Here is an 18488-nt window from a genome sequence, read left to right as displayed (position 1 = left end):
ATGTTTAGGTTTACGATGTGCTAAATGAATTTTGTTTAGAATTTCGAGATGAACCGAAATATGGAATAATATACAGAGTGTTCCATTAAAGAAAACACAACTTGGTTTCGTCATAACTTTTTGACTGACCCTGTGTACTTACTTTGTCTTTATTGTAATAGATTTAAAAAAAACACTAAAACATTTGTATCTTAATACTTTTTGCTAGCTATCTTACTTTAGGAGATTTTGTCATGCCATACAATTTGAGTTTTTTTTACTTTTTTACTTCGTTTTTGTTGCTCCCTGACTAAGACTTCTTCGACTTTCGGGAACTACTCTAATTTCGGAATGGTCTTTTCTTTCAAGTAGTAGTAATTGTGGGGCATATTTAGATATATTGTCGTTTCATCGGCATTCGTAATTTTCTTTTTACTTATTGTTGGACATAACGCTATACAGGTGTCCCGTATCTTCCGGATCAGAGCATTATACGATTCAAGCATACATTATTCTGCAGCGATTTTTCTAATAAATTTTTTTCGAAATGTTTATAATAACCGCACGGGAACTGTTTAAAGTCATCCAATAGCAGATCGTAAATCAGACCCAGGTAATCGGCCCCACCCTCGGCCGGTCCGCCGCGCCGTTCATAACTCGTTTCTCACGGAAGAATAGATTCGACACGGAAAGAGAAATAAACTTTTTCCGTGAATGCATGATTTTGATTAATTCCACAATATCTCAAAAACTCCAACTGATAGGTATAGGGACATGTATTGAAGATTTGTAGAGAATTAAATTCTCTATCTGATAAGCTAGTGAAATATGGGTGTTCCATTTAAAATGTTCCACTTTTTTGCAATTGAATATGGTAAAACAGTAGTTAAATTTTTGAACACCTGTATAAGATATACCGATGTATCTCTATTTAAGAATAATTATTTATTAATTAATAATATTAATTTTAACTTTCTAGCTCGATCAGTCGCTAAGAAATTCTGATTTAAAGAATACAGTGTTAATTGCTAAAAAAAAGCTTCTAATTAAAACTTCTAACTCAAAAACTAAAAGCGTTAAGTATCAATATATCTTATCAAAACTATCTATATCATTCCATTTAAAATAATGTATATTTATTTCGGTACGTCGTTATGGAACACTCCGTATATATAAAAATATTTTTTGTTTATAGTGTGGTAAATTTCCTACAAGTTTTGTCTAAGTAAAAACCAAAGGAAGAACTGTGTATCGGCTTTATAATGCCATTTATGTACTTTGCCACTTACGTGGGACACATGTACAGTATGTTTGATTTTAACTGTCACAACATACATACAGGGTCTGTCACGACGAGCTGAGTATTTATGTTTGTGGCAAACTCCTGGCACTTTTTTTCTGAAAATTTGTATATAGCGTTTATCTCCGAGGTGCTCGTTGCAGCTAAAATATTGTCACTTTTCTACAACTTCCGGTTATACCGGAAATGGACCCCAACTTTACTTAACGTTATTTTAAATAGAATATACCAATTTTTATTGAATTTTCGAGATCTCCAATTTTTAATGTAATTTGATATAAGTCATCATATGTCTAGAGTGTACCTTATTTGCCCTTATTTTTGAATTATTTCAGTTTTTTCGAAAATTTAGAAAACTGAAAATATTTTAGCTGAAACGAGCACTTCGGGTAAACCTGTATGATAATTTTCACAAAAAGTAGTTTGCCATATACATACTCAGCTGGTCCTGACAGACCCTGTATATCATCATTATTGTTGAAAATATGACAAAATATTATAGAAACACTGTTGCTCCACACTTAATATTCTATTAGTACGAACCTTCCTATCGAACGTAAAAACATAATTAGTAACAAATAAAACAACAATGTTTAATATAAAAAAATCATCTTTAATTCTCCATTCAAATCACTTATATCAATTTAAATTTATTCACATCCTTAATACATCAAAACACAAAAAAAAACGAAAATATAAATCAAAACTGTATTAGTTAACGTTAAACGACAAAATTAAAGAGATCTACGTAGGTATTACAAAAAAAGTGATTTATCCATTTTTTTCTTAGCTGATTTTAACTACTTTAACATAAACTTATATGTTACAAAATATTTTATCGCTTACGTCTACAAACTTTCTTGTGCTCTGCTTGCCAATGATGCTGTTGACACGCCGGTGAACAATATGCGGTATTCCAACAACAATGATAAATTGCATCTTGTTGACAATTATAGCACTAAAAAAATAATCTGATTTAGAAATGTACACATTAAATCAATTAACGCCAAAATTTGATACCCATTGTTTTCTTTTGGTTTCTGAAATTTGCGCTTCATGTTCCAACGTTAATTTTCGAATTTGTTCCGCATGTTCAGCTTCAATCCTATCGATTTCTTCCCTTGTTGAGTTCATTGCGGTTAAAATTAAGTCGTTTTTGTCTTTAGCTGCTTCTAATTTTCGTCTCATCTAAAAAACGAATAAAGTTATTAAGAAATAAATTAAATATATTTAAAGTTAAATATATTTTAAATACTTTTTCTAATACATCACTGTAGGGTTTATCTAATTCATGCATTTGGCGCTCTGAATGATCGTCACTTGGTATGCATTCTGTAGAACTTGTTACTTGATCAACTCTGGTTTCAGTACTAAAAAAATATTCTTTTTTAGTGGTTCCTTTATAAGAAAAGGTTTTAAATATTACCTTGGAAATGATGAAGAAGTTAAATGATCATCTTCGTCTCGAACGCAAACAACTTCATTTATGTCTGGTTTTTTCGATTTTTTAATGATTTTATTTGCATTTGCTAAAACAAATTAAAAATATTAATAAATTATTAACCTTTTACGAATTTATTTATAATTTCATTTACATTTCCTTTTAAATTGTGGTGGAGGTTCTATTACGCCGTCACTTCCATCAGGAAACTCATAAATATCACTTTTAATCTGTATCAAAGGTTTTTTGGGTGCCAAACTCTTCCTTTCCGTTTTAGGAGATCCATTACTCCTCCTTTTCTTTTTTTCTTTTGCCCATTTCCCCTCCACCAACAATTTTTCAATAGCAGACTCATCTGCTAATAAACTTTGATGTAAATGTAACTCATCCAGCGCCTTTTTAAACCCCGCATTGTGTTTAATTTGCAACTTATCCATCGGGGTATCGATCGGTTTAACGCTATTTTTTGATAAAATCGATCGTTCATATTTTCCGCCGAAAAATCTAACGTCATAAAGCGTATCAGTTTCGCGAATGATTTTAGCTGGCCAATGTGGGTAACCTTTTTGTTTGGCCCAAACTAATCTGTGAGGATTTTTACAAGGAAAACAAAACCAACTTGTATGTAATTTTTCGTTGCTGTGACGATAACAATCCGAACAAACGCATAATTCAGATAATTCATGACAACAATCTCTTAACATTAATTCAGCTGCTCCATATTCCTGGGACTCCACTTAAAAACATTTTTTTTAATTCAAATTTACATAAAAATACGTTATTTTATTACATTTAATAAAATTATCTATACTTACACCCATGAAAAATCGCTATATTATGTCTTATCATTAGAACATCAGCTTGAAATTCACTTATGCTACTATATTCTCTATTATTAACTTTTTTTTGTAAATCGGCCATTGATATAGGTGCAAACCAAAGTTGTTTTGATCTCCACTCGAGTTGTTGGCTTGGACATAATTCTTGTTGTTGTTCTGGATCCATTTTGTGAGTTAAATTAACAGGGAGCTAAACCAAAGACTAATTACTCAAAAAAATTTCAATTAATTATTTTAAATAAATCTTACCCACGACTTAATCCTATCTAAAATAAACCCAAAAAGATAATTTAAATCTTTTTTATCTAACGGACAAAGATCTTCTTCCTTTTTAATTTTACAAATGGAACATAACGTTTCTAAGTTTCCATTAACATTGTTGTCTAAATTTAAGTATGAACTCGTTTTTTCATCGTTGCGGTTATTATCGACGTCGTTCTTTATTAATTCAAGAGGAACAGGGTCGGAAATACTTCCATTTTCTTTAAAAACACTTACCGGATCAGTTAAAGAGATATCTTTGAGAATCGGTGGAGTGGATGTGTCATTAAGGAACTTTAGGGCGACTACAACAGGCGGCTTTTTAATTAAACAATCGGGGTGAAAAACCCTATGGCATTTTAAACATTCTTCAACAAAACCAGCTAAATGACACTCTATACAATACCAATCTTTATTTTCATTGGAAACCTAAAAATATATAAATTAATATAGTGTTAGTTTATTTTTAGTTCTAATTTAAATCTTACTGTTTGTCCATAAGGTATTTTATAACCCTGAATTGAAGTTGATTTTCCATCTGCATGATGAACCCTTGTGTTTTCTCTGTGGAAAAGAATTTTGGAATTAAGTGTAAATTGAAATTTTTTTTTTTGAGAGATCTTACAAAATTAAACCGTCTAAAACGAGGTCTAAAACGTGGTTTTCTGCTGCTTCTTGAGTACATCTCAACTCTGATTCAAGGTAATGAGTTATTTTTGAAAAGTCTACTAACTCTTGCTGTTCAGTTTGATTTTTGATACAATTCCAAACCAGTTGGACTATTGACGGGTTTGCTCTTCTTCTAATTGGCATTTCTAAAAAACACAATTTTTATGATAAAAAGGTAAAAATGTATGTTCTTATTAAGAATAAGATATGTCAAGATAAATATTTTTATAAGTACAAAAAATTACACTATGGTTTAAACGATTTTAGAACTGACTTTTTATTTTAGATCTGAATTAGTTGAAAATTATCTGTATGAATGAAAGTATATAACTTTATTTAGGAAGTAATCTTTAATATATTTCTAAATAAATATGTTATAGAACATGTAGGTCTCTATATAATTACTTGAACTGAGAGTGATATTTTGATATTAATATTATAAATAATTTTATTATCAACATTCAACAAAAGCGATGAACGAATGCCTTTTTATTAACTCATTGATAAAGAAAATAAAACATTGTAAAATAAAAATAATTGTAGGAGTTATTGTTTATGATTTGCAAAATTTTATACAGCATGTTTCAAAATGCAGCATGTTTCAGACGTTGGTTAAAGACTTTCGATTTGAGTTAGCTCCATAAAAAATATCACATGGGTTAAATCTCGACATGTCATTTTTGTTGGAGAGAAGTCATCCTAGAAAATTTTCTCTCACAACACATATTGAAATTTCTGATGTGTAGGCAGTCAATCAAAATTGATTTTATATTGATTTAAAAGAAATTACAGTGACTCTTGCCAATTACTAGAACTGGCAAGATTTTTATAATATTGGACATTCCAAGGACATGGTTGGCAATTCTAATTAATTAGAAAAAAAATGAACTGACTACAATTGTGAATATCTTAAAAAATAGTGGGATGAGACAGAAAATGGCAGAAGTTTTTAAACGGAAATTAATCACCCGCGTACATACTATACTAATTCAGCAACACAGTATATAAAAATTGAGAAAAGTGGCAGACACAATACACAGCTCCTCGGTTTGACGAATGCATGATTTTGGTCAGTTGTTGCACCCCTTAATTCGTCCCAAAGGTTCTCGCACCCCAGATCGGTGCTATAAGAAACCATTCCATTCATCATGATGTATGAATCGATGGTGGGCCTCGCAACAGACCAGCTAGCGTTGTCGTCCTAAAGGTAATCTTCGTAAAATTATCATAACGTAGGAATTACATTGTTATCTAAAATTGTGCAGAAGGTATCATCGTTGCGTTTGCAATGAATTGAAAGAGGTGGTGAACATAAACTAAGCGAACACAGGCTTATGCGTGACCATTAAAACCAAGGATATGCCTCCTTATGGATGGTATTTATCGAAACAACACTCCCAGATGCGTGTTGAGGCTCTTGGCGTATGTGGGATCGGATCCATCAATTGGGTACGTCTGGACTTCCCAGTTTTGTAGGTCTGTCGACTTGAACTTTCCGACGATCACCTTTCACTTTTCAATAACATAGCTACTGTCTATTCTGTCTAATTCAATGCACTAAATGTGCTCCTTATGGATCGGCCATTTCTGTGATACCCGACCATAACACCTTTTTCGAAATCAGATAACTCGCCAATGTGGTTTTCTACAAAACATTAAAAGGGCAGACAGCGTGAAGAACATCTTGACTGGTGTCGGCATTTGCATGGGTGTTCAAATTAAATGGTAGATAACACTGCTTATAATACCGTGTATTTCATAATATATGCAGGTCTTCAGGATGTGATAGTTTATCCAAAAATTTGAAAAAAAGTTTCTATCAACTTACAAATCCCCAAGTAGAAGAGGCTGTCCTCAACGAAAACGATGAAAATCCGACCACAAGTACCTGAAAAATTGCTCACAACTTAAACCTATCTCACTCGACGGTTTGGTGAATTTTAAAAAGGCAACTTTTGTATCCCTACCATATCCAAATTGTACTCTTTGGATGGCGGTTCAAATGGGCGTCTCAAAACCGTACTTTTTCCAGTGGCGTAAGAAGTTGAGGAGAAAAACATCCACTACCCCTTCAAAATCTTTGCCAATTATGACTTTAAAAGTTTTTTTTCTCACACAAAACTTAACTTATCATGAGTAGAAAATGCTTACAAAAGCTGTTTTCTGTGCGATAAACGGTTCCGGAGATATTCGCAAATTCTCGAAAATGGTGTATTTTAGAGGGTAGGTTGATAGAAACTTTTTTTCAAACTTTTGAACAAGCTATCACATTCTGAAGTCCTGCGCATATATTATAAAACACCTGTATAGTGTTAGATTTTTCATTATTTCGCGTATATCTATTTCTTTATAAATAGCGAAGCGCAACATAAATTGGACACCACCTTTGTTTGTGCAATCATTATTCAAGAAATATGAACAAATAAAAAGAGGTTCGAACTTTGTAATTACATGCTTATTGCATTTATTAAAATCATCATCATCATTAACTTACTTAACCTTTTTTACCTTTAACAATTTTGCGTTAAGTAACCCAAGTTATTAAAGTTAACTCTCTCAATCATGCTTTATCGCCAAACAACCGTAAATTTCAATACCTTCTTATCAACAAACATAAACAGTTAACTCTAAGTCATAGGGGTTCTCAATTCCCATAAACCAACCACAAAAACATAAAACAAAACCAGTTCCAAACGATCTTTTAAAGTTTAAACCACCGCTTTTAATCAATTTTAAATAATAAAATGAATAAAATTTTTATTTCAATCGGTTCAACTCAAATAGTGATAGCGTCTTTAGTTGTAATTTATTTCTTAGTGGTGTTTTATAAAAAATATAAATGTTCAAACAAAAAATTTTCAATTTTACATGCTATTTCAACGATTTTACTTGGAACTTTATATATTTATGCATCAATTTCATCACCAAATTCAATCAATAGTGACAATATTGGGAACATTAATAATTTTTTGGAAATTAATGGCTTAAATGACCATGATGCTTACATCCATGAGATTATGAAGATTCAAAAGGAAGGTAATATGAAGAAATTTAATGAAAGCCAAGAAGAAGTGACATATTTTAAAAGAAATTTAGATAATTTAAATGATTCTAAATTAAATATCACTGGGGATCAAGAAATTCATGATTGCAAAACAGTGTTTTATAAATATTTACTAATTGTGTACTCCTTTTTACATGGAATAACCTTTTTGGTTTACAACACGATTAAATGTTACCAAATAACCAAAAATAATCGAACTGAATCAGCTACTTCTTTATCTACCATGAGTACAGATACTTTTAATTCGACTCATGTACCTAAAAAAGATTACAAAAATATGTTAAAAACGATTTTAATAGTTTTACTAGCTTTAGGGGCTCCGATTATCCTAACCTCACCTTTATTTGTTATGATCGATTTGAAAGATTTTAAGAGAAATGTAAGTGATTATCCCATGAAAATAGATGAGGGAATACCTAATGTTGATTCGTTTAATAAAACAACTATAAAAGAGTTTGATTCAGTTATAAATAATGTAATGAAAATAGTTAATAATATGAGCATTGAAATGGGAAGTGAAACATATGATTTTAATCATTTTAAACCGATGGTTGTAACAGATTTTTATCAAAAATGTAAAAAGGAAAGTGTTTATTTAAGATCTTACTTATTTGTAATATTTGTTGTTTGTTTTTTGTTGGTTATTAGTGTTTTTATAAAATTTTTCTCAATGGATAACATAACCAAAGAAACACAACAAAATAAAAGGATTATTTTGAGTTTTCTAATTACCTGGTTACCGACAATCCTCGAATTAGTTGTTAAGGTGTTTATCGTACAAAAATCACCCACAGATTTATCCGATTTCTTGTTGATTTTGGGTAATATTCATCAGGTTTTAGTCAACTTAACCAACACTTACTTATCGAACGGCGGTGCGATTAGAAATCAGATTTTTGTGGGGCCCATCGAGTCAACAGAACATTAAACTTTACATAACTATTATTTGAACTTTACATTAAACATTAATTCAGTATGAAAAATCGAAACTACTCTTCTAACATCAATAAACACAACTCTAATGACACACTGACCGTTTTTTTTTAGTTTCTTTTCTCGTGTGTCATATTATTTTGTAAATTATTTTTGAATATTCATTAGTACCTAAGTTAATCGTTAAAAATATTCATAGTTTCACGTATTTGTAATAAATTAAATAATAAATTATGTAATTTTAATTCTTGTTTGTTTTTAGTTTAAAATAACCAGTCTTTTTTTATACAGGTGTCTATAAAGTACGAAACTACAATATTTATTATCTTAAACGTTAATTATTTGTTTATTATTACGTTGTTATTAATAATTTTGATTGTAAACACAAATTGATTTTATTTATTTTAATTATAACGTTGGATTCTTTATAATTTAAGCTTTATATAGACCGTTCAAAAAGTCGTTATTAAGAAAAAGCATAAAAGTCAATTTTATATTTGAATAATTCTTTTATTTCAATTCATTTATTTTAAATACATACACCGACGATAATCTTATTTAATAATACAAAATATAAATTAATTAAATGAACAAACAAATTAATATCCACGCTTTAAGCGAACACCTATACTTATATAATTTATAAATCTGACCACAAACATTCTATTTTTGATAATAAAACAAATAAAAAAATAAATTACATAAATTTGGCGTTATTATTATCACATTAACAGCTTAAAACGTCAATAACATTCACAAAATTGTATTCAAAAGTTTAAAACAATCAAAGCACACAAAATTTCATCCTATTCATAAATATTTTTAGCTTAAAAATAAATAAATAATAATAAATAAATAGTCTATTTTAATGTTTATTATTGAGTTGTTGATTTTAAGAAATGGTTTGATAAAGGTCCTTCGTCCGTATATCCTGCTATTTCTTGTGGTATAACTGCACTTTCTTCAAATCCAATACAAGGTCTGCACATACATTCTAAAGGGGCTTTTGTGGTCACCTAAAAGAATATAGAAGAATTTGAATTTGAAAATCCCGCCACAATCAATAACAAGTTTTACAACGAACGTACGACGTAAAATTAACACATAAAAACGAACGGGCAAATCTAATTAATCTTTAAAATAATTTAAATCGATTTTTAAAAATAAATTAATTAATAATAAAATAAATATTTTAATTTTAATCAATTAAATTCTTGTAAAAATTGATTACAGAAACCGATTTTACCGGCACACTCAATTCCGGAATGATTTATAAAATGGCTTTCAACTCTTGTTTGTGATCGTATTTTACTCTCAATACGTAAACGGGATTTTAATTAATAAAAATCGTCTTAAAATCACCTCAAAACGAACGTAAGTAGAAAAAATTAAAAATCAGATATAGGTTATGTACAGAAAACATCATGTTATCCTTTGCATACTGATAAAAACTGACCTTTTTAAATTTCTTCTCACCAGGTTTAGCTTTTGGACAAAACAGTGAAACGGAAGCTTCACGTTCCCCTGATTCCTGACAACACATACACGACCTTTCCATCTGCCAGATTTTACTTCCAGACACCTATAAATAAGTAAGTAAAGTTATTCGCTTCAAATTGCATGTTAATTTAATTAGAACTATACCTGTAAATAAGACGCACAACGTCCTATACATGCATAACTTGGAATTGGTTTGTGAATACACCCTGGATATTGTAAAACGTGTATTACCGGCGTTAATTGACACTCATCCGTTGTCCCAGCTGCTTCAACGGTTTTAATTCGGGGATTTAAACAGGTTGCCGTTAATAAAATTGTGTACAATAAGATGTATCCTCCAAAATTTGGTAGTCCTAAGATGTTTTTAAATTTAAATACTTCAAAGTTAATAATTTAAATAAATACCTTTCTTTAATGTTGATAGACACATTTTCTTTGAAGGTTATAACCGTATAGAAACGCTTTTGGGAGAAACAATCTTTTATATACACCCAAAAAGAATAAGTTTGTGTAAAATATTTTTTTTTATCGTGCGAGGAAAAACGTTTTTAGATAAAGCTATTGCGTGTTTAAACGTGAGGGGGTCCAATGTGGCTTTTACTACTCAACCACTTATATCCTGGTATTAATTTTCTGTTCACTCCACATGGAGCCTTGTATTTTGTTTTATTATATCAGCTTCCTGCATTCTTAAAGTGCTTTTGCATATTTACTCGTTTTGTGTACAGAAAGATTTTTTTACAGTTTTTAGCTTTTTCTAATAAACAATCATTTTTGCAGCGATTTTATCCGTTTGCATTGAACTTTACTTGTTGAATGAATTCAATTTTGGTCGAGAAAAATATTTTAAACCGGCTTTTTCTTGTATTTTTATAAACAGGTATTTTGAAGTGATATTTCCATAAGGTAAGTATTGAAGAGAATATTGTATTAATAATTTGTGGTTGATATATTAAATGTTGGTATGTAGAAAATTTACTAGTTTAAGTAATTTGATGAATGAATAAAATAATCTTTTATCTCATATATATAAATATTCTATTGATAAAGTTATAAATATATACTTTTTTAATTGATTAAATAGGGCATTCTAAAAAAATCTTAATATAAATTTAAAAATTAATTACTACTTAAGTGCAAGATGATAGCAGTACAGTAAATTTTGATTCACTTTACAGTTTTTGACATAACATTTCTGTTATATTATTTGTGCAATAATTTTTTTTATTTAATCATATTTCATATTTTTCCCTTAAATAGTTAGAAATTACTGTTAATACCTCCTGTATCTTAATGTGTGTATTGCTAAAAATGCCCCAGTTTGCACACACAACATTTAAGCTTTTTGCGAACGGTGTTCAGTTTAGTAGAGAGTTGTTGGAAGGGTGTTAATTTGTTCTGGAAGATGGATTTTATTCTAAAATTCACTAATAATAAAAAAAACTCAGATTAAGAATAAAAATATTGAAAGAGATATTAAATACATTGAATTATTGACAGTTAGTGTTCTGCACTTCTCAAGGTCATTAATTTTGGTAATTAGTATCCTCTATTTTTTTAGTTGCTCTACATAAATTTGGCCATTAGATGCAATACTAAATCACTTTAGACTCAATTTTGCCTAAGCCATGGTTTTTGTTTGGTAGTATTCATTTAGGCAATTAATCATACCTTCCCTAAAAGCAAGGAATTCCTTGTGTGATACATCTAAAGTAGGACTGGATGTTATTGCAGTATCAGAATTATTCATTGCAAGTTGAATTTCTTTTCAAATACTTTTATAGTTTCAACGTTCATATGCTATATCGAGAACGTTGGTTACCATCGCAAATCTGAATAGCATAGATAAATACTACAGATAGGTAACTATTGAAAAGTTACTGGCTTACTATTATCTATTTGTACGTACCCCTAATTAAGTAATTAAATTTATTAATTTTCACATGTTTTGTATTATTTTAAATACAATTGTAACGGCGAACAATGACTACCAAACCAAAATAAATTTGAAAATTTAAATCGGGTTGGTACGAAAAATACCGACCGACCTAATGAATCATTCGAACTGGTTCCTACCGATCGTTATACGGAAGCCAGGAATGCAAAATGATATGATGTTCATCAATTATGATATAGTGATTTTAAGCCGCACCAATCGAGAACTTTATCAACTCATGAAAGAAGCCTCAAAAGTCGCACAAGATGCCGAAAAAGAGACTCAGACCACCTCAACATAAGAATCTATATTATTAGGCATTGCCGTACAATTTCACGAAGGCCCCATTTGCTCTCTGTATTCGTTTCTTCATATCCTCCTCTGCCCATTTTTCTTTTCCAACAATACTACCAAGATACACGAATGCTTCAACTCGTACCAAGTCTCTTCCATTCATTGCTAATTTTGCTAATTCACTGCTATAATTAAAGACTTTATATTAATGATTAATGAAATAACCTGAATTCAAAATCTGTGATGTATAAGAATACGTTGGGAATGTTTGTTAAATTAAAATGAATTATTGACGTTTTTCTAATTCCTAACTGGAATTTTTTATAACAGAGTAACGCCTCTGTTTTCTGCGTAAATAAATAGAATACCGAAAAAGCTAAAATATGCGCAGTATTCTAAGTATATCAAGTTCTCCAAACTTTAAAATTTGTCGGAGAATTTGCCGGTAACTTCGATAATCGGATGTTTTTTTAAATTTAACATGCAATTTTATTGAAACCGCTCCGTCAAACATTTCAAACTCATAACTGTTACGTAGAAATAATAAATGATTGTTGCTCTTGATATATCGATCTTTAAAATAAACCATTTTAATCCGTAAATTGAAAAAACCTGAGTTTTGAAACCGATGATGGATGATTTGGTGGATATATGAGTTAACACTGACAGTTAATCAAGGCAATCATATTGCGTTTCTGTGCATATGACAGTTAATGAGTTAATGTGTAGGGGTGGGTTACAGCAAATTCCAATCAAGTTATAATAATTATATTTCAATTAAGACCAAAATTAAGTAAGGATTAGATAAATTAATGATTAGTTTATAATCCAGTTAATACTATCTATAATTTATTCATTTTTTTACCAATGTGATTAGATATTCAAATTCCAACTTATTTTTTCATTTTTTTACAGTTTCATTCAATAATGTTTAATTGTTTAAATGGATTCCTCAGTAAATAATGTACAAAATCAATCATCTAATACGAAGAATAAACAAACACATCTAAATTCACACCAGCTAGAAGAACTTGATACATACTGCCTTGAAGATTTACATAACGAGTTGCTTGAGAAAGATCGAAAACTTACCGAGGAATTAGTTCTGAGGTCTGCGGAAGGTGAAAAAGCTCTAGATTTGAGCGCAGAAATGCAACTCCTACACGACTATAACGAAGCGAAGGATTTTACTCAAGTGGTACTTGGTTATTTGGCAGAGTTGGAGACGACATCGTTTAAGAATATCCACGAAAAATATAATTTACCCACAGAATAATTTCTGCGTTATTTGGATTTTGTATCATTTTTTTGGGTGGAGGTGAAAAGGAAGCGAGAAAATTGAGATTAGAAATAAAAACAAAGGTGAGCATTTTGAATTTAGTTCTGGGCTGGTTTTTATTTAAAATTAAAAATAAATTAAGAACATTTTAGTTTTTTTAAGTTAGACACCAACACGAAACAAGATAAAATTTCATTTTAAAATTTGTTTTTTTATGATTATTTTTGTACTTTTTTCGACTGCAACTTATCGAGTAAAATCACCACATTTATAACATTTACAATCTGCCGGTTCTCTTAATTTAACGTTCATCGTTTGAAGTTCTTGATCCATAATTCTTAATCCATCTGGGTTATAACAATGAGTTAATGTTATTACTTTTTCACGAAGGAAACTTTCACGGCAGCAGTAACACTCCTAGAAATAAGTCAGAAATTGGTGTAATACAATTTTTTTTTTATATTAGAAAAAAAATTACCTTTAAAAATCCTGTTGGTGTTATCACAGATGGCTGAACTTGACTATTACAAGATCCTTCACATTTATTTACTCCAATTTCAGCGCTACAACTCCTTACAAGTCTTCCTAATTCATCATATTCCTCTAAAAAAAGAATTAATAACAATAACGGGGAAAATATAAACTATGGCTGCATAAAATTTACCTTTTACAATGTTTATTTCCGAATTTAATGTTTCACAAGTTTCATCGCCGGGTAAAGCGTTATAAGCTTGTATTTTATTAAATAAAAAGTTAAGCGCCAGGATTTTCAAGAAGGTCTTCATTTTAGCAGAGTCGCTGTTATACTGCAAAACTCGTTCAGTTCGCAACTTGTTTTTATACCCGCAAGAAAAAGAAAACAGTTTTGAGTAAAATTCATATTCTCCTTATTTGATGCAACCTTTTTTTAAAATTTACTTAATCTGTTTCAATTAATATTTTATGCATACATTGTAGAAATAATATATTGTAATTCCTACCTAAGTAATTATTTTTCAAGATTAACATTCTATCTTAAATTAAGATCAATATTTCGTTCTTTTGACCACCTGCTGTTGAAACACGATTATAGTTTTATGTGCACCCTTTTAGGACGACGACACCCTCGTACAATGTCCGATACTTCGGACGATGTCAAAACGGAACCTTCAAACGATTCAAGTCAGGACAGTATTTGTAGAGATTTTTCCAGGGGAACTTGTAACAGAAAATTCTGCAAGTACAAGCATGAAACTGAGGTGCGGTCTTTGAATTTCTGTCACGATTTTCAAAATGCTACATGTCCTAGACCCAACTGCAAGTAAGTAATAATAAAAAAAATTTTATAATTATGTTCGTTGAAAATGTGAGTTTTTATTGTAAAATTAGGTTTATTCATTGTACAAGAGAGGAAGTTGAAGAATACAAGAAAACTGGAGACATGTCCAATCAAATTTTAGCTGAGGCTTCAAGAAAAAGTCAGCTTCCTGGTTTGTTGCCGGTTTGTAATATGTTTAGAAAAGGTGCATGTCGGCGCCCTGTTTGTAAATATAGACACATTACAAAAGAAGAGGAAGATAATGAGATTATGGAGTTAATTAGGAACAATTCTAATAATCAAATTAGGAGCACTGGGAATAATGTTAGTGGACATGAGCCTCAAGTCATACGCTTTAATCCAAATGGTAATTAAATAAATTATTTATAAACTTAATATTATTAACAAAAAAAAATATAGATTTTAGTAGAAACCGAATAATTGTGGATGATTGCAACTTTGGACCAACCCCACCTAAGCGAAGATTTCTTTCTCATCAAGATGTATTGGATAATGGTATATCTACAGAAATTCATCACAGGAGAATTGGATTTAGAGGTTATTTTGCAGGAAATCCACCACCTGGGATGTTAAGTAGAATCGATGCACGGTATGTTATTCAAGAAAACTTAAAAAGGATTTATAAAATTTATTTTTTATTATAAAGGACTATTATGCTGGAAGAAGAAAATAGTATGCTTCATAAAGAAATAGCTCAACTAAAACGAAAGGTTCTTTTTAACCCAATTTTAAGAGAATTTATTTTTTAAATTTCTTTTTGTCTTACAGGTGTCTGATTTGACGGCTACTAATGAATTTTTATTGGATCAAAACGCTACTTTGAGAGTCACCACTAAGAGGAATGCTTCTGTTGCAGGACCAGCTGTTACTCTAGCTAATTCTTTGTCACAAAATACAACTCCTCAAGTAAGTTTATAAGTTAAAAAGTTTCTCTTTGATTTCTTAATGAGAATCAATGTAATCACAATCTTTTAATAAAAAATTTTGTTTTATTCAAGGTAATAAGAACTGTCACAGCAAGTGTCGCCACAGTTCCGGTTTCATTAGCAACAGTAACTACTTGCAATCCAGTTTCTGGAAATTCAGTTTCAATTTCCGGTTGTCCAGCGGTTAGCATCGCTCCTCCGGCTCAAATTTTAGCACCCAGTCAACAAATACTTGGTAAAAAAATTTTTTTTTTATTTTTATTAATTTAATTTGATTATTTTGATTAGTAACGACGAATCAATCGAATCAATTGGCTTTGGCGAATAGTTCCCAAGCCCAATTAGCAATAGCCCAACAAAACCTTGCAAATAATCTCGCCCAACAAGCCCAACCTCAGCTAACTTCTCAAGCTCAACAATTAGCCTTGGCAACGACAACTCAACAACTTACGTCTCAAGCCCAACATATGGCAAATCAACAGTTGGCTCTTGGAAATGCACCCCAACAATTAACTTCGCAAGGTCAACAAATCGCAATTGCTAATGGTAGTCAACAGATCGCGTTGACTGGAAGCAATCAACAGTTAACTTTAGCAAATACCTCCCAACAATTGGCTAATCAACAACTCAATACCCAAGCTCAACAAATAGCATTGGCGAACACTTTGGCATCTAATACCAACCAACAGTTGACGTCGCAGGCGCAGCAGTTAGCTTTGGCGAATACTCCACAGCAATTAGCCGTCGCCAGCGTTCCTCAACAGCTTGCGTTGGCCAGTACGAACCAACAGTTATTAGCAGCCGCCCAACAAAACTTGGGTGCGACTCAACAGTTGGAGATGCATAGAGGAAGTCAAATGACCGCGATTAATACCTCGCAACCTATAGCTATGTCAAATGCAACGCAACCGATGGTTTCTTATCCGATTATGACGCAGAGTATGAACCACGCGTTGTCTCACTGAAATTATGAGTTTTTCGATTTACGGTTTTGGACTTGTATATAAAATGTTTTCTTTAATTTCTTTTAATTAGGGGTTAGTTTAGTTAGTTCTTGTGATTGTATGGTTATTAATAGCCTTATTTATTTTTGCAATTCTCTTTTATTTAGCTTAATTATATATGTATGGAATATTGATTTAATTGAATATGTCAGTAAGTTTAAGAGATGAGAAGTACAATTAAATTATTATTTATGCTGTTGAATGTTTTCATTCCTAATCATAATTCCTATTTTTATTACACATTTTATTTGTTTTTTTTCTATTTCAAATGGACCCGTTTTAAGAAGCATTAACAAATTTTTGACAATTGAATATATTTGACACAACGAAACCGTCAATTAATTTGAAATTGCAACAAACGGTTTTCAACAAATTCAACAGATTTTATTGAGTTAACTCGTTTCATATTGCAGAAATGAATATTACGTCAGCTTGTGAGACACCCTGCTCAATTTGTTATTATTTAAAATTATATTTTCCTATTTTCTAGCTGGTATCATTTCATTGTTAGAAGAACCAAGACCCGAATTAAAAGTGTTTGCTTTAAAACGTTTGAATACGATTGTTGATCAATTTTGGCCGGAAATTTCTGAATCTATCGATAAAATGTAATTTTATTTTAATTTTTTGATTTAATTTTTAAATTTATTCTTAATTCAGTGAAATTCTCCACGAAGACAAACACTTTCAACAACATCAATTGGCCGCGTTGGTAGCTAGCAAAGTTTATTATCATTTGGGTTCGTTTGAAGATTCTTTAACTTACGCTTTAGGAGCGGGTGATTTATTTGATGTTAATTCTGGCACGGAATACGTTGAAACGACTATTGGTAAAATAAAATATCCCACTTCTTTTAATAAAACTTATTTTTCTCTAAAATCATTTAGCAAAATGTATTGATCATTATACTCAACATCGATTATCTTTATTCGATGGTAAAATACCGAAACAAATTGATCCTCGATTAGAATCGATCGTAAACCGAATGTTTCAACGATGCCTTCAAGATGGTCAATATAAACAAGCCGTAGGTTTGGCTTTAGAAACACGAAGATTAGATATTTTTGAATTAGCAATTACTCAAGCAGATGATGTACCCGCCATGCTAGGATACGCTTATCAAATCGTTATGAGTTTAATTCCAAATAGGGGATTTAGAAACACTGTTCTTCGTTCATTAGTCGGTCTCTACAGAGGTTTAGACACACCTGATTACGTAAATATGTGTCAGTGTTTAATTTTTTTGGAAGATCCAGTTTCCGTCGCTGAAATCTTAGCAAGATTAATTCAATCTGAAGAACAAAATGAACTTATGGGTTATCAAATTGCATTTGATCTTTACGATTCCGCGACTCAACAATTTTTGGGGCGGGTTTTGGAAAGTTTAAGAGCTACGGCTCCGGTTCCGTCTGTTTTGGAAGAGAGCGTAAGACCTAAACTTCCTGAGGCGGTTCTTGAAGCTGCTCTTGATGATGTTGGGACTAGCCAGGTGAAGAGGTCTATAGACAATTTGAATGAAGAAGAAAGATTACATCAGTTGAAATTGGAGAAACTTCACAATATTCTTGCTGGGGAAATTTCTATAGAGTTACATTTACAATTTTTGATTCGTTCAAATAAATCAGATTTATTAATTTTGAAACAAACAAAAGATAGCGTACGTGTTAGCATTTGCCATACTGCGACAATTATTGCGAATGCTTTTATGCATAGTGGAACCACAAGCGATCAATTTTTAAGGTAT

General features: G+C 30.9%; 4 protein-coding genes across 7 annotated transcripts in view; 2 read left to right on the top strand and 2 right to left on the bottom strand.

Annotated features, from left to right (window-relative positions):
* Positions 1-1973: 1973 nt before the first annotated feature.
* Positions 1974-8503, bottom strand: LOC111427773 (zinc finger MYND domain-containing protein 11). Of its 4 annotated transcripts, XM_023063074.2 has the most exons (11): positions 8286-8377; positions 4446-4635; positions 4309-4384; positions 4058-4249; positions 3809-3997; positions 3536-3749; positions 2875-3456; positions 2706-2808; positions 2535-2649; positions 2300-2467; positions 1974-2237 (listed from the first exon to the last, which is right to left on the bottom strand). In XM_023063074.2, exons 2-11 carry the CDS (start codon positions 4631-4633, stop codon positions 2115-2117), a joined length of 1950 nt encoding a protein of 649 aa, XP_022918842.1. In that variant the 5' UTR covers positions 4634-4635; positions 8286-8377; the 3' UTR covers positions 1974-2114. The 4 variants fall into 4 exon arrangements, with proteins under 4 accessions (XP_022918842.1, XP_022918840.1, XP_022918839.1 ...); XM_023063072.2 differs by lacking the exon at positions 8286-8377 and adding an exon at positions 8416-8503 and having other exon boundaries at positions 3809-4249; XM_023063071.2 differs by having other exon boundaries at positions 3809-4249.
* Positions 8504-9290: 787 nt separating this feature from the next.
* Positions 9291-14290, bottom strand: LOC111427757 (Cuticle-tanning hormone bursicon). Its single transcript, XM_071196360.1, has 6 exons — positions 14160-14290; positions 13974-14098; positions 13759-13912; positions 10131-10249; positions 9943-10068; positions 9291-9502 (listed from the first exon to the last, which is right to left on the bottom strand). The coding sequence occupies exons 1-6, from the start codon at positions 14278-14280 to the stop codon at positions 9362-9364; spliced, it is 786 nt and encodes a 261-aa protein (XP_071052461.1). The 5' UTR covers positions 14281-14290; the 3' UTR covers positions 9291-9361.
* LOC111427754 (zinc finger CCCH domain-containing protein 10-like) lies at positions 13173-16790 on the top strand. The gene is made up of 8 exons (XM_023063027.2): positions 13173-13578; positions 14588-14795; positions 14864-15159; positions 15213-15402; positions 15460-15523; positions 15582-15719; positions 15812-15974; positions 16028-16790. The coding sequence occupies exons 2-8, from the start codon at positions 14608-14610 to the stop codon at positions 16702-16704; spliced, it is 1716 nt and encodes a 571-aa protein (XP_022918795.2). The 5' UTR covers positions 13173-13578; positions 14588-14607; the 3' UTR covers positions 16705-16790.
* Positions 16791-17081: 291 nt separating this feature from the next.
* The window catches only part of LOC111427851 (26S proteasome non-ATPase regulatory subunit 1-like), a 112226-nt gene continuing 110819 nt past the window's right edge, over positions 17082-18488 (top strand). Inside the window, exons 1-4 of the mRNA XM_023063193.2 lie at positions 17082-17177; positions 17234-17351; positions 17404-17573; positions 17632-18484. Of these exons, the coding sequence (XP_022918961.2) occupies positions 17159-17177; positions 17234-17351; positions 17404-17573; positions 17632-18484 (1160 nt within the window). The 5' untranslated portion in view covers positions 17082-17158. The remainder of the gene's footprint in view (positions 17178-17233; positions 17352-17403; positions 17574-17631; positions 18485-18488) is intronic.

This window comes from Onthophagus taurus, chromosome 6 (genome assembly GCF_036711975.1).
Source record: "Onthophagus taurus isolate NC chromosome 6, IU_Otau_3.0, whole genome shotgun sequence".
Taxonomy (NCBI): domain Eukaryota; kingdom Metazoa; phylum Arthropoda; class Insecta; order Coleoptera; family Scarabaeidae; genus Onthophagus; species Onthophagus taurus.
This window is presented reverse-complemented; position numbering and strand designations above follow the sequence as displayed.